We start from the raw sequence: 25,161 nt of genomic DNA on the forward strand, positions 1-25,161 counted from the left end.
TTCCAAGGGACACGGTGACAGTCGAAAACAAGGGGTAGGGGTAAAAATAAGAAATGGGATTGGGCCTTAGACTCTCCCCGCATTTGTAAATTCCACTCACTGTCTAGGTCTCCCTTATTGCGCAACAGCTATTATACTAGAACAGTTAACACATGCTTCATCTACAGCACGTGTAGCTAAGACAGTCATACACCTTTTCAAGCTGCTGCTCACGTTTAGTTGCCTCGCATCACAAAGGTTTTACCCCCTCCCTGCAAAAGATGAAACACCATACACTGTACAGCTACTCTAGGCTGAAGTAGATGTGGATTAAACTTTGTTTTAAGTATCAAAATGACTGACACCATTTGATGTGTCCAGTTTTCCTGCTGTACTCCAGTTTAGCTCACAGCTTCAGTAACAAAAAAACAAGGAAGACAGATAAGTTCATGTAGACTGACTGTTTTGTAACAGAATAACACCTTTAAATATTAAAGGGCAGAGAGTTCATGGAGAGGAAATCACTGAAAACATACAGTCTCTAAAATATACAGAATACTGTACAAAAAGTACATTAAAGACACAGCAAATGTTAATGAAGTTAAAAATGTAAAGGAGCTGAATATGAGACTTTCAGAACTTTTTATTTGTCTTCTGGTTCTTTATGCCAATGGAGTTTGTTCTACTCCAGTGATTTTACATTCGTACAAAAAAGGCAACTTGTTACAACATCATCTTATATCACACTATAAATGGTAAGATGATGCCCCCTATTGACTAATCACATTTTAACGGAACAGTATGAACATCATAAACCTTTATGCTGACATCAAATAAGTTGGTCGTCTTATAAAGGCTTAGTAATCATCATGGAATGGGTACTCGGGATGGTCACTCCACCTGTCAGTGAGAGGAAATGAATTTCACAATAATAGGCAACCTGAGTGTCTGTAATATGTAACTGATAAATGTAATTTATGATTACGTGCTCTTTATTCAAGTGTCAGACAATGTCAGGTGGCTTAAAAGTCAATTAAATGTACTAAATGCTCTTTTTCTACAAATGCAATTACTTGTATTCCAACTGATAGAGACAACATAATCCATTCATTTGAAATGCATATATAGTGTGTGAATTCAAAAAAAGGGAAATTTAACTGACAACAGGGAGAAAAAAGAGTGACCCTGAAAGAGCTGGTACTCACATGAGGAGCTCCACAAAGCGAATGTTTTTATTCAGTCCTTCGATGAGTTTCATTTCATCATCAGTGAGAGAAAAATCAAATATCTGAGCAAGATCAAATAACAAAATCATCATTAACAGAGAGCATTATATAATGTACATTTTATTGGGTGGTGTGTTCAACTAGCCCAGGGGTCGCAACCCAAATGTTAAGAAGAGCCATTTTGTCCTTCTTGTGAAATTTCTCTCAACGATCGACTTTTACAAGGCTGAAGTCAGCTTCTCGTTCCAGGTTCTTGTTTAAATTTTACCGTTCTGAGGCGCCAGAATGTAAATGCTGCACCATTTAAGGTGGAACGGGAAAAAAGAACCTGACTTCAGCTTTGCGACTTTTTAGTGTTTGACAGTTTCTCGTTACAGATTAACTGTATCAGAAAACCAGCGGAGTTCTTATAAATGCAAAAAGTCATCTCCAAACTATTAATATTGGTCTTAAATCTCTATTTTGTTCCTTCTTTCGTTAGCCACTAGCTAGTCTGCATTGCTATGGTGACCAGCAGTCTGCGCGCTGCACGCTGGGTTAAAGGTTGAGAGAATTAGCAGTTATACACTATATAGCCCCAGCGTTTACGATCGTTTATTGTTAGAACGATCAACAGAGCTTTATTTTACTGGAGGATTAATTTAGATTTACCTAAAAATCTAATTCTGCTGTGGAGCCTCAACAGGGCAGTAAAAGAGCCACATGCAGACCAAAGCAGGACGCCTGCTCAGCACATTTAGTGTGATACCACTTTACAATAAGACCACCATTATAAAAGCATATTAATAGTTATGAATTAGTTAATAAGTAGTTCTAACACGAACAAAAAGGGCACAGTGAGCTGTTACATTTGATGAATATGAATATCTGATGAAGTTGACAGCATCATGCATTCCTCTAGGTCTGACTTTCTAGAGAGCTCCAATTCCCAGAACTCCCTTGGAGATCACGAGACTGCTGCTCTCTCATCCACAGCCAAGCGATGTTCCCCTAACTAATACTATTCTGTCACACCTGTTCTGTTTGTCACATGATTTAGAGTAGTTAGTATATAAGCCCGGGCTTCTGGGTTAGAACTTTGCGAGGTATTGTTTCTTTCCTGTGAGCTACCAAGCATTCTCTATTGTCTTTTGCCTTTTGTGCGTTTGGGCTGTGTTTTTGGACTTTCTACTTTAACTTTTGCCTTTGCCCTTTTTAATCTTGTTTGCCTGTTTCTCTGACGTTTTTCTTTTTGCCATTTTTGCATTGTTTTGGATATAACCTGTGCCTGCTTTCTGACAACGAGCTTGGATCATGTTTCAAACAGTAAAGCCTCTTTTTCTAACTACATCTGCAAGCGTCTGATCAGTTGTGCCGTGTTGCAACAGGTTTACCTGCAAGATCTGACGTTTAACAAGATAGGATACAGGATGCTGTTACCCTTTTCATTTATGTATTGTAGCTACTTTAAGGTGTTCATGATCTAATTAATAATGATTAACAAACAATTTCAATTCATAAGGGTAGTCTTGTTGTAAAGTGGTACCTTTAGTGCTTTCTCTGCTTACACTCACTTCAACTCAGTAAGGGGATTTTAATGAGCTGATTAGTTGGATCAGGTGTGTTGGGAGCAAACAAAACTTGAAAATGTGCAGAGCAAAGGGTGCTGAAGGACCAGGGCTGGGAACCACTGAGTCAGATGATCAGAGTCAATGTGAATCGGTGATCATAACAGATTTTTAATTCTGTACCGTAACATACTTTTGAGTGAAACATGGTATCAGGGAGGGGTTTCCGAACAAGCTGAACTTTTCACTCGATGATAGATGGGGGAGATGGAAGGTGATGAAACATCATACTATCGGTTAATATTATTTTTTCCACCTGTTGGTGCATGATGATGTAATCAGAAAATCAGAAATTGTTTTAGAGACAAGGTCACACTTCAATCAAAGATTACTGAAAAAGTAAGAGTTAAATGGTATGATTTGAAGAATTTTTAGAAATTTTAATTTCAGATTGACTTAAAGTGTGAATTTATGTCAGCAAACTAATTTATTTCAAATGCACTGAAACAGAATCGGATCCACCCAACAAAGCCATAGTAAAATGTTTGCATGACAGCATTACAGCCTGGGAACACCAAGCTTAGAGTTAGGTTTAACAAACAGTTTTGATCAGTCTGCTTTTCTAAGCAAAGTTCCAGAAAGAATTACCATAAACTGACCTGGAAATTGTTTGTGATCCGTTGAGGGTTGAAGCTCTTCGGGATGACAACCACTCCTCTCTGAGCATTGAACCTCAGGGCTACCTGAGCAGGACTCTTGTTGTACTTCTTCCCAATGGAGACTAACACCTCATCTTCCAGCAGTGGGGGGCATTTCAAGTTAACCCTGACAACAAAGAGTGCGCAATAAGATATGATACTTTGAACCATGGACCGATTATCAAATCACAGCATGCCTCACGATCACTTTCATCAAGAGAGTATAGCCTAGTTTGCATCAGTACTAAATTGCTTTTTCTTAGCTGCTACAATTGTTCCTGAGGATACTGAACCAAATTAGGCCTGAAGTAAAAAGCACATGCATAAATAGGGTTACAAATATGGACCAGTTAGTACCAGGAAGCATCTCGAGAGGTTCCAAGAGGGCTGTAGCCCACAATGACAATGTCATTTTGCTGACAAAACTCCAGAAGCTTGGGCTGAGTAAAGTAGGGATGGCACTCAACCTGAAATAATAGTGAGAAATGGATTTTAACAAGTATGTATGAAGCACTTAAAGCTACCAAAAGCAAGTACTAAAATTGTGGGAGTCATTGACTCTGTACATTCAGAGCACTGTTCACTATAGCCCATTAGTCAGTGTCTTACAGTTGGATGATTTCCTTCTTTTATAATCAAATTACTAAACCTCACACAAACATTAGAGATTTATTTGTACATTCTCCACAAAACCACTTCCCAAAGAGGTTTGACCACCTATGATTACAGATATATTTAGCTCTGATGTGGGTCTATATGGTTCCAACAAAGCAGTTTTATTAAGTAGATAGATGGCACAGCATGAGATGTACAGCATAAATGAACTTACTTGGTTGGAAACAGGTCTATGTTTGAGTCCAGGTTTGTTCAAAATCAGCTCCAGCTGTCTTCGGTTGAAGTTTGAAACCCCGAGTGACTTTGTCAGGCCTGCATCTTTGCAAGCCTCTAATGCCTACCCAGCACACAACGTAACAAAGATGACTCAGTGGAGCTGGCTGGGTCCAGTTACAAAATGTATTAGACAACAATGAATCTGTAATGCATAGTCCAAAGTCATTAACAGGCCACCAGGAGACATAATAATGCACTGAAAATGTCCAAGACGAGACAGGAGCCACAGACACTATACAAACAGCAAGGCAATGATCAGAGATGTGGAACATGAGAACAGTAAACACAGAGAGAGTTTAGCACAGAAATGCTGTATCCAAACATGCCTTGATGAACCCTGAAGGGGAAAGACAGTGTGCATATAATAGGAGCAAACAAAAGAAACAAGGAACAGGTGTAGCCAATGAACAGTACCTACATTACTAGACAGGCAGAGACCTCTAGTGGAGGAAATACAACAAAAAATAGGAAAAGCACCACACAATCATTCATAAAGTTACTGCTGTATTTAGCAGTAAGTGTGCGCTGCAAAGACTTGCACAAGTATGAAGCAGCTCTCACCTCCCATGTAGCACACAGGTCTGTCTCATGGTAGATGTATTTCCCATTTTTATCTTTAGGGTAGAATTCATCACCTGGCTGAAACAAGAACACAGCTCTATTGCAAAATCGTTCAACACATCAGTCTGTGCTGTGATTCACAGGGTCTATAATTTGTCTTTAACTTATATTACAGATTATACACAGGTGACTTATTAAGTTGTAATTCAATTTGACATTAACAATTCTGAATTAAACGGGTTGTTTTTACTGTGTCTTTAAAACTGATATATGAAAATAATCTCTGTTCTGATTAGCTGTCTTGTATTGCGCCTTGCTTAAAAACAGCTGTGACCTCATAACTATGGTAAATACAAAACAGACCTTTTTGCAGCTTAGTTTGCAAAAAAGAAAACAATTTTATTTCAGTTATATTTATTATTACTATTTTCCACTATATGGACTTTCTGGGTACTCTAAGAACAAATGAATATCAAGTTTCCTGTTCAGTGTTATTAGAAAGACTTTACCTTAAAGGCCACGGGAAGCTCAATAATGTACAGATCAACATAATCCAGCTGTAAAGTCTTCAGTGTTCTCTCTAGTGCAGGTCGAACCAGCTCAGGAGGGTGGAAGGTGCTCCACAGCTGAAATCCAGAACAAACAAATAGAAATAACAAAGACTTCAAATGAAGTTTGAGCAATTCAGTGTTTGAATTTAACCTAAAAAGAGTACGTGACCTATAAATTCAAAGATAAAAGATGAAAGACCCACGATCATATTTAAACTAATGTGGGCTGCTCAACAAATGTGATCATACATTTGAATTTCAAATGTGTATTCATTCTTAATGGTTTAATATCATCAGTTACTGAATACACATCTATTTTTTATATGTTTGTTATGTACATATACTGTACTGGCTAAATACGTAATTCAGTGTGACTCTCTACATATGACCTTGTCCATTATTAAGCGTTCCCACGTGAAGGAAGAGTTGTAGCTTCCAACTGCAGTACCTTTCCACAATAAAAGATGTCCTCTCTTCTAACAGTTCCATCTGAAATCTTCTCCCGAATGGCCTGTCCAACTTCGTGCTCATTAAAATAAATCAATGCTCCATCAAAATGCCTGTAGCCAACATCTATAGCCAGCTTCACACACTCTCGTGCTGTACCTTCAGGAGTCTGTTTGTCATATTAGCATGTTACCAAATACACAACTACTTACATGGAAAAATGAATACAATAGCCTGAAACTTTGTGAAGACCACTGTCTTCTCAAGCTTGATGCCCATTAAACTTGATCACATTCCCACACTAGCATTTATTGCAGCATTAACAACTGCATAGATTCAGAGTCTTACTGTTTGCTGATCTCCATAGGTCCCGAGTCCTATGATGGGTATCCTGTTGCCATCACTTAATGGAATGGAGTGGTTCTCAGCAGTCAGCGTGAGGCTCATCTTTTCACTCTGGTGTGAGAGCATGTACTAGGTTTAAGATTTTTTTTTTCCTTATCAAACATATCTGTAATCTATTGAATACCTTTGGTCTCAGTTTCCACCAGTTCATTTTGATTAATGCTTTCTGAAAACCTCTCCTGAACCTCCCAGAGAACTTCTAGGTTTGTCTGCAGGACAGCAAAGAGATGATCTAATGGGATCCTTAGAAAAACGTTTAAATGTGAGATCACTTGGGAAGTCAAAGTTCCCAAAGGCCACTTAACATAACTGCCAGATTTTGGTTTTAAAATGAACCCAAAATCGGATTATACATGATTCCGCTTATTTAGTTAGAATCCATCAGCGATTCTGCTCTACTTGTTCTACTCAGCTCCCAACACACCTCAGTTAGGAAAGAAACAAACTGGCTAGAAATTGTTGATGCAGGAGAGCAATTATCACAAGACTTCAAGCAGCATAATGAGTAAAGCTTAAGATAAAGGAAACTTCTGACCAGTCGTTCATATATATGGATGGTTTTAGCCACTTTGATCAACTCCTAGTGTATTAGCGCTGATCAACACTATCATAAAGATATGTAACTACACTTTTATATCACATTGTTGACCACAGATGATAAAACAGAGCTGACAAAACAGAAGGAGGGCCGGAGGGTAGACTTCAATAATACTGAATGTGCACTTTCTTTCCCTTTTTTAGAATAATTAGGCCCAATAACACTTCACCTCCTGCCCCTACCACTTAGCACTTACCCCTCTGCTTTGTGTGTTCACATCTAGGGGTAGGGTGTCCTGACTGTTGTTGAGATGGAGGGGTAGGGCAAAGTGTTAGAGCTACAAGGTCCTCCAAACGGAGGTTTTTCAGAGGCACAATCCAAACGGAGTGTGGAACAGGACAATTCTAACAGGAAGCTGGAGAGTAGCTGACTTTAGCTTCGTTTCACTGAAGAATGAGGGGTGGGCAACAATAAATAATCGTATCCCCCATCTATAAATCTTCAAAATACACCTTTTACAGCTTAGCTGGAGATCACATACTCTTTTTGTTTAATATTCTAAACAAATGAATTGTTAAATCATACTATTAGTGCTTATATTACATGAACTGGGCGTAGCTTTATATTGTCCTTTCTCCTAAAACCGCTGCGATGTAGCTACAGCGCCATTAGCTAACTACGTACACTGGTTTGAAAAACTAACAAATTTCTCTAAAAAATGCCAGCGTTTTCGACAAACGTGCTCTAACATCGAATATAAAACTACAGTGAAGAAATAACTGAACTTTTAAATAGTATTCCCACCTAAAAATGAAGATTTGTGAGCAGAAGGTTCACCAACACAAGCACTCTTCACAACACATTTAATGAATGAAGAGGAAGAGAGTCGGTTGCTCCCCTTACTGCTCCGCTACTCCACCTACTGGCGATTTCAGGTATTGCAGGTCAGGAAATACTAGTATTGCTCTAGAACAGATTCCCAGAATTAAACAGCTTTAAATCTTCATTCATTTTGGCCTCTCACTATCACTGCAGACTGGCAGGGTCGCCTACACAGCACCACTAGTAGCCAGTTAATGAAGTACTGTTCTTTTTTATTTGAGGTTTATCTCATTTCATAGGGGAAGATTTCAACCACTCCCCTTTTAACTCAGTTCCAAGGGACACGGTGACAGTCGAAAACAAGGGGTAGGGGTAAAAATAAGAAATGGGATTGGGCCTTAGACTCTCCCCGCATTTGTAAATTCCACTCACTGTCTAGGTCTCCCTTATTGCGCAACAGCTATTATACTAGAACAGTTAACACATGCTTCATCTACAGCACGTGTAGCTAAGAGTCATACACCTTTTCAAGCTGCTGCTCACGTTTAGTTGCCTCGCATCACAAAGGTTTTACCCCCTCCCTGTAAGAGATGAAACACCATACACTGTACAGCTACTCTAGGCTGAAGTAGATGTGGATTAAACTTTGTTTTAAGTATCAAAATGACTGACACCATTTGATGTGTCCAGTTTTCCTGCTGTACTCCAGTTTAGTTCACAGCTTCAGTAACAAAAAAACAAGGAAGACAGATAAGTTCATGTAGACTGACTGTTTTGTAACAGAATAACACCTTTAAATATTAAAGGGCAGAGAGTTCATGGAGAGGAAATCACTGAAAACATACAGTCTCTAAAATATACAGAATACTGTACAAAAAGTACATTAAAGACACAGCAAATGTTAATGAAGTTAAAAATGTAAAGGAGCTGAATATGAGACTTTCAGAACTTTTTATTTGTCTTCTGGTTCTTTATGCCAATGGAGTTTGTTCTACTCCAGTGATTTTACATTCGTACAAAAAAGGCAACTTGTTACAACATCATCTTATATCACACTATAAATGGTAAGATGATGCCCCCTATTGACTAATCACATTTTAACGGAACAGTATGAACATCATAAACCTTTATGCTGACATCAAATAAGTTGGTCGTCTTATAAAGGCTTAGTAATCATCATGGAATGGGTACTCGGGATGGTCACTCCACCTGTCAGTGAGAGGAAATGAATTTCACAATAATAGGCAACCTGAGTGTCTGTAATATGTAACTGATAAATGTAATTTATGATTACGTGCTCTTTATTCAAGTGTCAGACAATGTCAGGTGGCTTAAAAGTCAATTAAATGTACTAAATGCTCTTTTTCTACAAATGCAATTACTTGTATTCCAACTGATAGAGACAACATAATCCATTCATTTGAAATGCATATATAGTGTGTGAATTCAAAAAAAGGGAAATTTAACTGACAACAGGGAGAAAAAAGAGTGACCCTGAAAGAGCTGGTACTCACATGAGGAGCTCCACAAAGCGAATGTTTTTATTCAGTCCTTCGATGAGTTTCATTTCATCATCAGTGAGAGAAAAATCAAATATCTGAGCAAGATCAAATAACAAAATCATCATTAACAGAGAGCATTATATAATGTACATTTTATTGGGTGGTGTGTTCAACTAGCCCAGGGGTCGCAACCCAAATGTTAAGAAGAGCCATTTTGTCCTTCTTGTGAAATTTCTCTCAACGATCGACTTTTACAAGGCTGAAGTCAGCTTCTCGTTCCAGGTTCTTGTTTAAATTTTACCGTTCTGAGGCGCCAGAATGTAAATGCTGCACCATTTAAGGTGGAACGGGAAAATTTAAACAAGAACCTGACTTCAGCTTTGCGACTTTTTAGTGTTTGACAGTTTCTCGTTACAGATTAACTGTATCAGAAAACCAGCGGAGTTCTTATAAATGCAAAAAGTCATCTCCAAACTATTAATATTGGTCTTAAATCTCTATTTTGTTCCTTCTTTCGTTAGCCACTAGCTAGTCTGCATTGCTATGGTGACCAGCAGTCTGCGCGCTGCACGCTGGGTTAAAGGTTGAGAGAATTAGCAGTTATACACTATATAGCCCCAGCGTTTACGATCGTTTATTGTTAGAACGATCAACAGAGCTTTATTTTACTGGAGGATTAATTTAGATTTACCTAAAAATCTAATTCTGCTGTGGAGCCTCAACAGGGCAGTAAAAGAGCCACATGCAGACCAAAGCAGGACGCCTGCTCAGCACATTTAGTGTGATACCACTTTACAATAAGACCACCATTATAAAAGCATATTAATAGTTATGAATTAGTTAATAAGTAGTTCTAACACGAACAAAAAGGGCACAGTGAGCTGTTACATTTGATGAATATGAATATCTGATGAAGTTGACAGCATCATGCATTCCTCTAGGTCTGACTTTCTAGAGAGCTCCAATTCCCAGAACTCCCTTGGAGATCACGAGACTGCTGCTCTCTCATCCACAGCCAAGCGATGTTCCCCTAACTAATACTATTCTGTCACACCTGTTCTGTTTGTCACATGATTTAGAGTAGTTAGTATATAAGCCCGGGCTTCTGGGTTAGAACTTTGCGAGGTATTGTTTCTTTCCTGTGAGCTACCAAGCATTCTCTATTGTCTTTTGCCTTTTGTGCGTTTGGGCTGTGTTTTTGGACTTTCTACTTTAACTTTTGCCTTTGCCCTTTTTAATCTTGTTTGCCTGTTTCTCTGACGTTTTTCTTTTTGCCATTTTTGCATTGTTTTGGATATAACCTGTGCCTGCTTTCTGACAACGAGCTTGGATCATGTTTCAAACAGTAAAGCCTCTTTTTCTAACTACATCTGCAAGCGTCTGATCAGTTGTGCCGTGTTGCAACAGGTTTACCTGCAAGATCTGACGTTTAACAAGATAGGATACAGGATGCTGTTACCCTTTTCATTTATGTATTGTAGCTACTTTAAGGTGTTCATGATCTAATTAATAATGATTAACAAACAATTTCAATTCATAAGGGTAGTCTTGTTATAAAGTGGTACCTTTAGTGCTTTCTCTGCTTACACTCACTTCAACTCAGTAAGGGGATTTTAATGAGCTGATTAGTTGGATCAGGTGTGTTGGGAGCAAACAAAACTTGAAAATGTGCAGAGCAAAGGGTGCTGAAGGACCAGGGCTGGGAACCACTGAGTCAGATGATCAGAGTCAATGTGAATCGGTGATCATAACAGATTTTTAATTCTGTACCGTAACATACTTTTGAGTGGAACATGGTATCAGGGATGGGGTTCTGAACAAGCTGAGCTTTTCACTCAGTGATCGATGGGGGAGATGGAAGGTGGTGAAACATGATATTATTGGTGAATATTATTTTTTCCCCACCTGTTGGTGCATGATGATGTAATCAGAAAATCAAATCAGAAGACGTTTTAGAAACAAAGTCACATTTACTTAAAGATTACTGGAAAAGTAAGAGTTAAATGGTATCATTTGAAGAATTGTGCTTAATATGGAACTAACATAAAATTTTGATTTCAGATTAACTTAAAGTGTGAATTTATGTCAGCCAACTAATTTATTTCAAATGCACTGAAACAGAATCTGATCCAACAAAGCCATAGTAGAATGCTTGCATGACAGCATTACAGCCTGGGAACACCAAGGCAACATGATTAGAGTTAGGTTTAACAAACAGTTTTGATCAGTCTGCTTTTCTAAGCAAAGTTCCAGAAAGAATTACCATAAACTGACCTGGAAATTGTTTGTGATCCGTTGAGGGTTGAAGCTCTTCGGGATGACAACCACTCCTCTCTGAGCATTGAACCTCAGGGCTACCTGAGATGGACTCTTGTTGTACTTCTTCCCAATGGAGACTAACACCTCATCTTCCAGCAGTGGGGGGCATTTCAAGTTAACCCTGACAACAAAGAGTGCGCAATAAGATATGATACCATGGACTGATTATCAAATCACAGCATGCCTCACGATCACTTTCATCAAGAGAGTATAGCCTAGTTTGCATCAGTACTAAATTGCTTTTTCTTAGGTGCTACAATTGTTCCTGAGGATACTGAACCAAATTAGGCCTGAAGTAAAAAGCACATGCATAAATAGGGTTACAAATATGGACCAGTTAGTACCAGGAAGCATCTCGAGAGGTTCCAAGAGGGCTGTAGCCCACAATGACAATGTCATTTTGCTGACAAAACTCCAGAAGCTTGGGCTGAGTAAAGTAGGGATGGCACTCAACCTGAAATAATAGTGAGAAATGGATTTTAACAAGTATGTATGAAGCACTTAAAGCTACCAAAAGCAAGTACTAAAATTGTGGGAGTCATTGACTCTGTACATTCAGCGCACTGTTCACTATAGCCCATTAGTCAGTGTCTTACAGTTGGATGATTTCCTTCTTTTATAATCAAATTACTAAACCTCACACAAACATTAGAGATTTATTTGTACATTCTCCACAAAACCACTTCCCAAAGAGGTTTGACCACCTATGATTACAGATATACTTAGCTCTGATGTGGGTCTATATGGTTCCAACAAAGCAGTTTTATTAAGTAGATAGATGGCACAGCATGAGATGTACAGCATAAATGAACTTACTTGGTTGGAAACAGGTCTATGTTTGAGTCCAGGTTTGTTCAAAATCAGCTCCAGCTGTCTTCGGTTGAAGTTTGAAACCCCGAGTGACTTTGTCAGGCCTGCATCTTTGCAAGCCTCTAATGCCTACCCAGCACACAACGTAACAAAGATGACTCAGTGGAGCTGGCTGGGTAGAGTTACAAAATGTATTAGACAACAATGAATCTGTAATGCATAGTCCAAAGTCATTAACAGGCCACCAGGAGTCATAATAATGCACTGAAAATGTCCAAGACGAGACAGGAGCCACAGACACTATACAAACAGCAAGGCAATGATCAGAGATGTGGAACATGAGAACAGTAAACACAGAGAGAGTTTAGCACAGAAATGCTGTATCCAAACATGCCTTGATGAACCCTGAAGGGGAAAGACAGTGTGCATATAATAGGAGCAAACAAAAGAAACAAGGAACAGGTGTAGCCAATGAACAGTAACTACATTACTAGACAGGCAGAGACCTCTAGTGGAGGAAATACAACAAAAAATAGGAAAAGCACCACACAATCATTCATAAAGTTACTGCTTTATTTAGCAGTAAGTGTGCGCTGCAAAGACTTGCACAAGTATAAAGCAGCTCTCACCTCCCATGTAGCACACAGGTCTGTCTCATGGTAGATGTATTTCCCATTTTTATCTTTAGGGTAGAATTCATCACCTGGCTGAAACAAGAACACAGCTCTATAGCAAAAAACATGAACACAATAGTCTGTGCCGTGATTTACAGCGTACATTTTCCATTATATGGGCTCTCATATAATGGAACCTCTCACTCTGCCAAACTTTTTCAGAGTGCTTTCTGGATACAAGTTTCCTGTTCAGTGTTACTAGAAAGACTTTACCTTAAAGGCCACGGGAAGCTCAATAATGTACAGATCAACATAATCCAGCTGTAAAGTCTTCAGTGTTCTCTCCAGTGCAGGTCGAACCAGCTCAGGAGGGTGGAAGGTGCTCCACAGCTAAAATCCAGAACAAACAAATGAAGTTTGAGCAATTAAGTGTTTGAATTTTACATGCACCTATAAAGTCTATATGTGACCTATAAATCCAAAGATAAAAGATTAAAAACCCACAATCATATTTCAACCCATGTGGGCTGTTCAAGAAATGTGATACATTTGAATTTCAAATGTGTAATAATTTTAATGGCTTCATATCATCATTTACTGAATACAAACCTATTTTTATGTGTTTATGTTATGTTTATGTGCACTATATGTGGCCAAAGCCCATAGGTTTGGGCACATATACTGTACTGGATAAGTTTGTAAGTGTGACTCTCTACATATGACCTTGTCCATTATTAAGCGTTCCCACGTGAAGGAAGAGGTGTAGCTTCCAACTGCAGTACCTTTCCACAATAAAAGATGTCCTCTCTTCTAACAGTTCCATCTGAAATCTTCTCCCGAATGGCCTGCCCAACTTCATGCTCATTAAAATAAACCAACGCGCCATCAAAATGCCTGTAGCCAACATCTATTGCCAGCTTCACACACTCTCGTGCTGTACCTCTAGGAGTCTGTAAGAGACAGAATTACTCATTGTAATTTCTGTTTGTCATATTAGCATGTTACCAAATACACAACTACTTACATGGAAAAATGAATACAATAAATAGCCTAATACCTTGTGATGACCACTGTCTTGTCAAACATGTTGACCTAACAGGCGTGATACCCATTAAACTTGATCACATTCCCACACTAGCATTTACTGTAGCATTAGCAACTGCATAGATTCAGAGCCTTACTGTCCGTGGATCCCCATAGGTCCCGAGTCCTATGATGGGTATCCTGTTGCCATCACTTAATGGAATGGAGTGGTTCTCAGCAGTCAGCGTGAGGCTCATCTTTCCACTCTGGTGTGAGAGCATGTACTAGGTTCAAGGTTTTTTTCCTTATCATACAAATGTGTAATCTATTGAATACCTTTGGTCTCAGTCTCCACCAGTTCATTTTGATTAATGCTTTCTGAAAACTTCTCCTGAACCTCCCTGAGAACTTCTAGGTTTGTCTATGTCTGCAGAACAGCAACGAGATGATCTAATGGGATCATTAGAAAAATGTTTAAAGAGTACCTACACCCTAAGACATTTTGTTTCATTACTAGCTGAAATGCATTGTTTAGTAATAATAATATACACCAGCCTTGCTTGAAATGTGAACACATCTTTCCAAACTGTAAAAATATCATTTTATCATGGACAGTTCTGCCTCTGCAACGCCCCTCTGGTTCAATTCTGCTATAGGTGCGGATGACGTGTCTTTGTACCAAAGTACGATGACATGTCTCAGTATGCAAATCAGTCAAACAACGTTACCGTCCCGTGATGATGCCCCACACGAGCCCAGAGCCATGTAGAGAGATGGCTCTGCCAGTGCTGCACTCATAAACATGAAACCATGCGAGCCTAGAGTAAGAGAGAACATCAGCACAGCTTTGAATGTTTTTCCATACATATTGTCTCATTGCGTTTAACATGTTTTTTAGTGTTCTAGTTAGTTATTATTGGTAATTCTTAGTTATTGTATTTGTAGATATTGTAGTTTTTAGCCTTTTAGACTTTACTAGCCTTATATTGATAACGTTCAACGTATGATTAGGTAATCTGATGGACTGATTCTTGCAAGTTTCCAGCTGATGATAAGTTCCATGAACAGCTTGCACAACATAAGGATTTAGGGCCACTGCAACAAACCCTGGATGACAGATGAGGCAGTGTACGACCCCAACCTGTCACTTCTGTGAACAACCTGTTTGGTAAGATAGTCTCCCTGTTATACTTCTGTGCTTGGAATCAAACAGGCAGCATGCTTCAAGCTCGGTTGTGATGCTAGTTGTGCTAAAGAACAGCTAGCATAAACTAACTAGGTTAGGCTACAAAAGTAGGGTTAGCTTTTTTCTGCATTAACTTTTAACACACCTCGGCCACCTGCCTACTGCAAATGTTCTGCAAAAGTGAGAGATTTGTACAGTCATAGCTTGATGTCAAAATGAATGAAACTTAGAAAGTGTTCAAAGAAATCCACTTTATTTTTTTGGAATTCAGTGCATCTAAGAAATCAGGTCTCGGGTTATATTGAATATGGACCAGCTGAACAGATAATTAGAAGCTGGCTGCGATGGTTTTTATGGAAGGTTCTACTGTTCGGACGCCTCTGCCGCTCGCTGCTAATCATTTTCTGGCACTACATTAACTCTTCGGCGGCTTGAGTCAGTGGCTCATACTGTTAAGGCTCAAGACACACTGCCTGATCAGAAACACCTTTCCTCGTCGAAGATGGGGATGGTAGTAGAGAAAAATCTTCAACCTTGTGAGACCTCAAAGTTGCAAAAATGCCATTTGATTCTGTCACTCTCCACTTTTTTCTGGTAGCTAACATTAGCTATAAAAACACAGCAGTCCTGCCCACCCGGTTTCCCTTGTAACCCTACCTCCAAACCCATAAATCACTGCAGTGTCCCTCCCAACATGCCCCTCCCATTTTTGAGCATTTTTCAAAGTTGAGCCAGGGGTGGAGTTACCTGAAAATAGAGGTGTGTAGCTGCTCTTTAAGTGTGAGATCATTTGGGAATCAAAGCTCCCAGTGGCCACTTAACATAACTGCCAGATAAAGGCTTTAAAATGAACCCAAAATCAGATTATACATGATTATTTAGTTGGAATCCATTAGTGATTCTACTCTACTTGTTCTACTCAACTCTCAGTACACCTGAATTAAAAAAAAAAAATACTGGCTAGAAATTCTCCATGCTTAAGTTATCAATTTCTGTATTAAATCATCTTATCAAAAAGGCCCGGGGTCACAATATTCAGCACTAGCTTCTGACTATGAATAGAAAATAGACGAGTTACAGAGTTACAACAAGAGATCAATTGTCACAACTTTTCAACGAGGATAATGAGTAAAGCTTAAGATTAAGTAAACTTTTGACCAGTCAGTTACAGATATGGATGTTTTTTGCCACTTTTGATCAACTCGCAGTGTATTAGTTCTGATCAACTTCATTAAAATACTATTGTAGAGATATGTAACTACAATTTTATATCACTTTGTTGACTGCAGATGATGAGACAGGCCTGACAAAACAGAAGGAGGGCATAGACATTTCTGCCAAGGTAGCTGGATCATGTGATCAGCTTTTCAATGGAAATCAATTGGCTAAAAAGAAATCTTACAGGTACAGCGCATTTCTTTAATTTCCAGTCAGAATGGCCATTAAGAAGAAGTTGTTCATATTTCAGCATCAGAAACAAGTAGAAAACATATATTTAACAGAAAGTTACACAAAGCCTCAACAACTAAATACAATTTCTAATCTTTTAGTATTTAGTGGGTCGACCCTTTACCTTTATTAGAGCTTCCATTTCTTTCAGGAGACTTGCTTTCAGTTTTTCTTGTTCTTCTTCTGTAGGGATGTTTTTCCACACCTCCAAAGTTCAGTCTTAGAAGTCGGTTGCATTTTCTGCTTCCCAATTATTTGGGGTTGCTTGATCAGTCAGGGCTAAGGCCATTTACTGAATACTACCATATAACTGAATCATATCAACATCATTAAATTTTACTGATAAGCTCTCACATGCATGTTGACATGCTTTATTATTAATAGACAGATTAATTTTTTATTTATATAGTAATATTTTTAAGAATTCTTGCAAGTGGCATTCTTTTGTAAATCACTTATACCTAACCCCAGGCTACACTCTCTGACGTTTGCTGAGAAATGCTCCTGTCTTTTTTTCGTAAGATGTCTTTTTTGATTTAGACTTTGTTCTGGATCAAGAACCTCCTCAGGATGAAATGCAAACACTCTTCAAACTCTAGGTCTTCGACATAAACTTTGTTGAAGAGGACAGTCGTAGGAGCCAACACATCTTTATCACGACAGATTTTATTGCTAACCAATTATTACATGCTGTAACAAAAACGCTATGACAAAATCAGAATCTCATTGGGCTTCATTTAAGTGTATGCTATTCTAAGTATGCATGCAGGAAAGGTTGCTGGTGTTATCTCCTAGCCAGACATCCGTCTTCTCATCTACAGGCCTGGCTGTGGCAAAGTGGTATTCACTTCCATTAGCCCCACACTGTGGTCCCCTGCTGGGCCTCACCAGGGCCCGAGGTTTACAACCCCCAATATGAAGAACACACATCTCCCCGGGAGTTCTGCCACAGGTGAATGTGGGTGTCGGTGCAGAAGCACCAGATGGAATTTATAGCAGGCAATGTCAGCAGATGGATCTGCTCCCAAATGGAGCTGACAGTTATTTAACCCAAAGCACTGTGAACCCTGCAGTGTGAAGATCTGTTAGAAGCATACGTCAGACACTTACTAAAACATGGAGAAATCACACTGTAAATTGCATGAAATTGTGAGCAGCTGGTCACACATGCTGGCAGAGGGGAGCGTGTGCTGACGTCTGCTTTGTTAAGTTGTTTAGTCTAGGCTTCCTCCCAGTTGTGCAGGCTCTTAGGGTTATTGGAGGAGTATCCTGGTGTTTTTGTCTGAGATCCGAAAGCTTTGGTTTGCGGCGGATAAGGAACAATACAGAACATTCTGGTGTTTGGATTTAAAATACAAATGAATACATGAACTGAATGGCGTCATGCTGATTCGAACAAGCTGTTGCAGACAAAAAATGACTAAACCAACGTCACATGTCTGCACTACGTTTTGCACGAGACAAATTTGAAACTGTGACTACATATCAGCTCCAAATCCTTCTCATCTTTCTTAGGTTTAATGCTTTTGCTATTTGGCATAGCATGCTACATTTATTATCTGTGTCATCAAGCAGACGTGTCTGCATGATAATGACAAATGATTCTTGTTAAAAGTCTGAAAACTGAAACAATTTAATGAATAGTGTAATTATTTTTTAGATCCCTCATCAGGATTATGCATCTTTGAGAACAAGTTTTAGTTTTATATCATGTGTAGAAAGTTTTGAAGCTGTTAGAGTGCTGGATTTGGAAAAGCCACTGAGGTTTCTTGCTACATTTTGACATTCTAAAAGCAAGCTCCAGAATACTTTGAGGCTGTCAATACATGCCATATCTTGACCAGCTTCGAACAAAAATATGTAACAGATGACAAAATAACATTTGCACTACTTCAGAGTGATACAGTGGTTTAGAAGCTAGGTACAGGTCCAACAAGACTTTTTTTTCATGAAAATAAAATAGTAGCAGCTGGAGTACATGATGTTACAAGATGCTTCCTGTTCATTCTTGTTCAGAGGTCAAGCCACAGATGTACATATGTGGACTTCCACATGCATAAGAAAGGCAAAAGGCAAAGGGAAACGATTGAAAATAGGAGTTTAAACAGGAGCTTGAAAGAAATTATCCAAAATTAGAGAGATAGAGGAAGCTCCACTATTGCTTCAGATATGAAAAAAACACAGGTGTTTCTGTCCATCCTTCCACTGTGAGAAAACTCAACACTATGTGTCTGAAAGGATGTGTAGCTGTCAAGAAGCCGTTACTGATACCGATGGCCTGAGACAACACTTCTTTTTTTGGCATGTTTTGTTGATTTTCTAAGTGAAAACACATCTACAGACAAACTTACCTAGCGCACATAGTGTCTTATATTATATTTTATCTAATTGAATTTTATATGTATATGTGTATACATAGTGTTGTTTGAAAGTTTGTGAATTTCTACATAAATGCGACTTCAAATATAATCAGATCTTTATTTTAAGAAAAGAACGAAATTAAAGAAATGACAAAATTATACTGTTTTTAATCTGTTTATTGAACGAAGTGATAGAAACAAAGGTATAGCTGATCATTTGGGTCAGGAGGTTCGATCGATTGTATGGCAATCAGGAGTGAGTCTGTACTCTATTTAAAAAAACATCAACCTGGGTCTTCACCATCAAAGCCTGGTCTTCACTGCATATATTTCTACTCCATGCCCTGTCTAAGTCAACTGAGATTTCTAGGGACCTCAGAAAATAATTTGTCAATGCTCGTTAGACTGAAAGAGGTGGCAAAACTATTTTTGATGAGTTTGGACTTCAGTGATCCATGCACTGTCAGGCAGATAGTGTACAAATGGAGAAAATGTAACACCTTGTTACCAGTCCCAAGCGTGGTCATCCAACAAAAATCACTCCAAGACTGATGCCAACCATACACTAGAAGACTTTGAAAAGTCTGACACCCTCTCACATCTAAAGACAATGTCACAGTTTTAGTCACAAAATCTGATTTTGCAAAGACTATGGCTACGTTTACACAGCAGGTAAAAGTGGCTCAAATCCGATCTTTTTCCTCATATATGACACAGATGTGTCATCCGTTTGGCTGTGTGAACAGCAAAAAACCCATTTAATCTGACATTGTCAATTCCGATTTGAGACGCTTTCATATGTGGTACTGAAATCCGATACGTATCCGATCTGCGGCAATGCGACTCAGTCTGAGCAGCCAGATCGGAATTGATGCGACTTTTAAGTCAGTACAACTCGACATTCGTCATAATTTCGCGCTGCGGAGACTCATAAACCTTTAGTCTGATGTTTCTGTACTAAAACATTAGAAGAGACTCATCAAACCGCTCCGTGTTCGAAGAGGTTTAGAGGAAAACGGCCGGAGGAGCCCAAGGCTGCAGCGTCAGAGAACAGTTTAAAGAATCCGAGGACACGAAACAAAGAAGTGCCCGTGGCCGAATACCGTGCCCTTTTTCGGCAAACTCAAACACACTGTGGGTGATGAATCCAGCTGTCAGTCATTGGAACTTCATAATCGCTCCTGTGATGCTGAGAAGACGAAACTGAAGCTCTGGGAGCGACTGGAGTTCGCGGGCCGTCATGACTGTTTACCCTTGGATGAACTGCCACATGAAGCATTGTTCTTTCGCGGATGCGGGTCGGTTTAGGAGCTGATCTGTTCAGACTGATGTCGCATACAGGTCACCTTTAAAAGATAATGTGAACAGCAAAACAAAAAAATCGGATTTGGTGAGAAAATCAGATTTGGGCCACTTTTACCTGCTGTGTAAACGTAGCCTAGGAATCTTGCAGTGTCACTATTTGCAAGACTGCAACTAGATTTTTGAGATTATTTCCCATCATGCATCTGGTGGAAATATACAAGCAGATAAACACTTTTCCTTCCACTATATAGTGATACAGATGGGAAGATAAGCTGACTGGGTGTGTAAAGATCTGGGGCTCAGCTCAGTTCACTGTAGAATTGTATATTCTGGCAGATCATCACCCAGAATTTTATTAATTAACCTGTAAAACCTGTGCAGTTACCTTTTAAATCTGACATAAACACATCAACAAAGCATGCAGTGATTTGGCATTGTTGAATGGGTTGATTGGGTGAACTAAACCATAAAAAACAAACAAAATAAGAAACCACTAATAGAAACCAAAAAAAAAAAGAAAGAAAAACATTGATGATTCTTCAATAATGCCATTCTTAAAGTCCTCTGCACATTTCCTTACATCACTGTTACAGGCTCAGTGAACCTGAAATATTAAAACAGCCAGTTTACATTTTAAGTTAATATGATTATTGTATTACAGTGAAGCAGATTTGCCTTTTTTACAGATATTTCAACACTCACACATGCATTTTCTCCCTTGCTCTCTCTCTCTCTCTCTCTCTCTCTAGCCAGTTCTCTCCAGGAAGAACATTTCTGCCTGTTTAAAATTTCATAAAAAACACCTGGATGAGCCACACTGAAATAATCTTATGTGGATGGATAAGGCAAAAATTGATATTTATGGCTTAAATGAGAGATGTTATGTTTAGCAAAGCTAAACACTGCGCTCCAGCATAAGAACCTCATCCCAACTTTCAAACACGGTGGTGGCAGTATCACGGTTTAGGGCTGTTTTGCTGCTATTGGACCAGGACAGCTTGCCATCAGCTATGAATTGTGGATTGTATCAAAAAATTCTATAGGAGAATGTTAGCATATCCATTCAGAAACAGAACCTCAACAGCAGACGGGTGCTGCAGAAAGACAACAAAATAATGGTTAGAGCAGAAGAAATGTTGCATTTTGGAATGGCTATCTATCTATTAAGGTCTGGACTTTGACCAAACCTTTCCAAAATGGACCAACAGTATCCAATAGAAATACTGAGGCAGAACCTAAGGTGTGGGATTGGTCCAAGAAAGCCCACCAACATAACAGAGTTGCCGCAGTTCTGTAAGGAGGAATGGGCCAAGATTCCTTCAAATCAAAATGCAGGGCTGATCAACAATTATAGGAACTGTTGGGCTGAAGTCTTTGCTGCTCAAGAAGGTCACACCAGTTCCTGAGAGCAGAGGTTCACATACTTTTTTCCAAGAAAGACATTTAATGTCAGATTACATTAAATTCAATAAATGAATGAAAAATGATATAAGTTTTAGTGTAAGTCATTTAATTGGATTCTCTTTATCTATTGTTACGAGTTAAGTGAAGATCTTGTCATATTTTAGGTCAGATTTATGTGGAAATTCACAAAATGATAAAGGGTTTGCAAACTTTCAAGCAACATAACAATCCACAAGCTGAAGTGAAACAACAAAACCTCTCATTATTCAGTTCATTTATTTATGTATTTATCCACATGGAAATACAATAGAGTCTGTTTATCTAAACAGAAGGAGTAATCCAGCTGATTTAGCAGATCTACTGCTTAGGTGGACCCAAACACTTAGATATACTGTGGAAATATCGCTCATTTGCCAGCTCTACTCCTTTCAAGAAACATTTCTTAGGCAGGCCTGCTGAATCAAGCAGCACAGCAATGGCGTCTTGCAAAGCTGAAGATAATCCATAGACCCTTCCTTTTAGATGCTGCCACTACTTGCTTGAACAACTTTACCCCATCATGGGTACGAATAGAATTATACATTACAAAAAAATTCTGTCCACTTTGCCAAAATATATCTGACTAGTGTAAAACATAGGTATTGTGAATTGTTGGCTGCACTGATATATTCTACCTGCTACTGATTTTAGATTTTATTATATCCGTTTCAGGTACAGTATGGTGGTAGACCAAGGTATTAGCTCTCACTTCAGCATGAGAAAGCATGAAACTCTCCCCCTAAAGCAAGGGTGCCCAACTCTGCTCTTGGCTCCAAACACATTTGATCCACCTTATTAAAGAGATCATGAATCTGTGAATTAAGTTGGGACTGAAACTAAAGTCTGCTGCATGGTGGATCTCCACATGTATGCTTGGGCAGCCCTGTTTAGCCAAAGTAAACAGCATGTAACTGACCTAAATTGTAGTGCCAGTGGAGAACCGATGACCAGGGCACTGGAGAACAACTCAGGAACAGTCAAAAACCTCGAAACAAGGTAATTCAGACCAGAACTACCATCTCCAGCTACAGAACCAAATACAAGAAGAGAAATGAGACAAGAAGAGCATCTGGAGGAAAATGTCAGAAAAAAGAGCCAAAATCACAAACATTACATGGCATGTGAACACCAGAACATCACAAACATATGTGCTTGTTGAACGTCTCATTCTAAAATTATGAGCATTAATATACAGTTGCTCTAACAGCCTTCGCTCTTTCAGGAAGGGTTAGTACTAGATTTAGGAACATGCCTGGTGGGTTTCACTTCCATTTAGCCACAAGAGCATTGATTTGAGCACTGATGTTGGGTGTGAAAGCCTGGCTCACAGTCAGTGTTCTAATTCACGCCCAAGGTGTTTGATCATGTTGAGCTCAGAGCTTAATGTAGGCCTGGTGGCACTGCCATGATGAAACAGGAAAAAGCCTTCCCCATACTGCTGTCACAATGTTGCACACAATTCTCTACAATAATCACAATGTCAGTATAAGCATGTTGTAGTATCATAAATTTTCCTGGAACTAAGGAGGCAAAACCATGAAAATCAGCCCCTGGCCATTATTCCTTCCTCACTAAACTTTACAATTTGCACTATGCATTCCAGATGGTCGTTTTCTCCTGGAATCCACCGAACCCAGATTCTTCTGCCAGACTGCCAGATGGTGAAGTGCAATTCATCATTCCAGAGAACACGTTTCTACTGCTCCAGAGTCCAACAGTGGTGTGCTTTACTCCAGCTGACGCTTGGCATTGCACACAGTCATCTTGGCACTGCACATGGTGAGCTTGTGTGCGGCTGCTCAGTCGTCATAGTCATCATGGAAACCCAATCCATGAAGCTCCTGATAAACAGTTCTTGTGAAACAGCCACCTCCAATAATTAAAAAGGGTGTCCACTTACTTATGGTCATTAAGTGTAAATCTGCCATGGTTTGGTTGGGGACTGATATTGCTCTGTTGTGCAAATTGTTCCTAAATTCTCTACCTGTACAATGTCCCTGCTCTTGCCACACATTCCATACTTGCTTACGCCTGCCTCACATTTGCTAGGTGCTGTTTTTGAGATAAAGCCCCTTTAAAGAACAGCAAACTAAATTTATTTGTAGATAAACATCAGGATTTTGAATAATTGGTTATAAACTATCTGTATTGGTTCCGGCAGTGGAAGATACTTTGTTTACTTCTTTGTAACTTGTTAGAACCTGAAACAGTGGAACACATTGGCAGTTTTTCGAAAGCCAAAGCACTGAAAGAAGGTTTTGTGATGCTTACTATAGATAGAAAGGTTTATAAAACATTGCTAGACAGGTTTAGACTTGATTCATCTTTCTGATATTCCAGATACATGAAAATTCTTTTCTTATCTCACTCAAGACATGTTTAGGCAACTCATTACTTTATTTACATATTCTGAGATGAGTAATTAGATGTACTGAGATGTCTACATTGCCTCAGGGACAGCACAATGATGACTTTGCATATTTTACCAAATGGCAGAGACACACATGCATACACTCATGCATCCCACTCATAAATAACAAAACATGTGACAGGACTTACTTTTGTATATACCTAGAAATTGTGTGTCTCATTTTTGAGTTCTATGTTAAAGTGCATTCAATGCTGAAATCCAGAGAACTCTCTCCACAGGCCACCAACACATAATCTGGGCAAAATTCTAGACTTCCTCTCAGGACTCAGGACAGGCAATTAGTTATATATCAAAAGGCTACTCACATGAATCCACCTCTGATAAATAAGACAAACAAGGCTTCCACAGCCTGGATAGCTACATTTCAGAAATGTACCTTTATCTGCATCTGTTTAACACACAGATGAACGATATTAATGAGTGGCCATCAATGCTATTCCTGGAGAGCTACCTTTCTGTAGGATGTAGTTCCAACCATAATCTGCCATATCTGCTTCAGCTAATGCCTTCAGAACACTTGGATCGACTAGATCAGATCTCTTACCTTCACTGAGAAAGGGCAGAGGCCCAGCATATTGTGATCACAAACATGTTCAGTTGTTCCAATTATAAGAATAACAATAAGCAAGAGCATTGCTCTGTGCTAGGTCAACTGGTCACTACTATCAATAACCTTGGCCTCATTTTGACAGGCATGGATATTTTCCAGACCAGGAACAACACAGAGCAAGTTTTGAAGGAGCCTCTGAGAATGTTTTTTTTTACCAAATCCAACTTCTCCTGAGGTCAAGTATCAGGTTATGACCCCTCGTTATCTGTGATTCCTAAAGAAAAGCTGACTACATCCATATTGTGCCCACATCTGACCTCAGCAAGATATCTCCACCTGCAGAATGACTGAATGCAGACTAAAATCATCCTTATACACATTTCCAAGAGAAGCCTGAAGTCAAAGACGTTGCAAGAACAAAGTATATATGTTATTGAGATGTGAAAATGTCAGACAGTTGTATTGTGTTTTGTTGTTTTGTTGATTGCTTAGGCAGTAACACTT

The 25,161-nt window shown here is 39.0% G+C and overlaps 2 protein-coding genes and 1 long non-coding RNA gene across 5 annotated transcripts; 1 reads left to right on the forward strand and 2 right to left on the reverse strand.

Annotated features, from left to right (window-relative positions):
- Positions 1–604: 604 nt before the first annotated feature.
- On the reverse strand, positions 605–8,356 carry LOC118811844 (aldo-keto reductase family 1 member D1-like). Of its 2 annotated transcripts, XM_036576382.1 has the most exons (10): positions 6,430–8,356; positions 6,249–6,356; positions 5,902–6,069; positions 5,412–5,528; positions 4,903–4,980; positions 4,280–4,402; positions 3,808–3,917; positions 3,412–3,577; positions 1,185–1,267; positions 605–879 (listed from the first exon to the last, which is right to left on the reverse strand). In XM_036576382.1, the coding sequence occupies exons 1-10, from the start codon at positions 6,454–6,456 to the stop codon at positions 837–839; spliced, it is 1,023 nt and encodes a 340-aa protein (XP_036432275.1). In that variant the 5' UTR covers positions 6,457–8,356; the 3' UTR covers positions 605–836. The 2 variants fall into 2 exon arrangements, with proteins under 2 accessions (XP_036432275.1, XP_036432276.1); XM_036576383.1 differs by lacking the exons at positions 605–879; positions 1,185–1,267 and adding an exon at positions 1,536–3,068.
- Positions 8,357–8,599: 243 nt separating this feature from the next.
- Positions 8,600–14,232, reverse strand: LOC118811845 (aldo-keto reductase family 1 member D1-like). Its single transcript, XM_036576384.1, has 9 exons — positions 14,092–14,232; positions 13,693–13,860; positions 13,184–13,300; positions 12,926–13,003; positions 12,303–12,425; positions 11,831–11,940; positions 11,442–11,607; positions 9,180–9,262; positions 8,600–8,874 (listed from the first exon to the last, which is right to left on the reverse strand). The coding sequence occupies exons 1-9, from the start codon at positions 14,212–14,214 to the stop codon at positions 8,832–8,834; spliced, it is 1,011 nt and encodes a 336-aa protein (XP_036432277.1). The 5' UTR covers positions 14,215–14,232; the 3' UTR covers positions 8,600–8,831.
- Positions 14,233–14,449: 217 nt separating this feature from the next.
- Positions 14,450–25,039, forward strand: LOC118811846. Of its 2 annotated transcripts, XR_005007501.1 has the most exons (4): positions 14,450–14,756; positions 14,945–15,101; positions 23,280–23,455; positions 24,800–25,039. It is a non-coding gene; the product is annotated as an uncharacterized LOC118811846 (long non-coding RNA). The 2 variants fall into 2 exon arrangements; XR_005007500.1 differs by having other exon boundaries at positions 14,694–15,101.
- Positions 25,040–25,161: the final 122 nt, after the last annotated feature.

The sequence above is a fragment of the Colossoma macropomum genome, unplaced genomic scaffold (assembly GCF_904425465.1).
Source record: "Colossoma macropomum unplaced genomic scaffold, Colossoma_macropomum, whole genome shotgun sequence".
NCBI classification, from domain to species: Eukaryota; Metazoa; Chordata; class Actinopteri; order Characiformes; family Serrasalmidae; genus Colossoma; species Colossoma macropomum.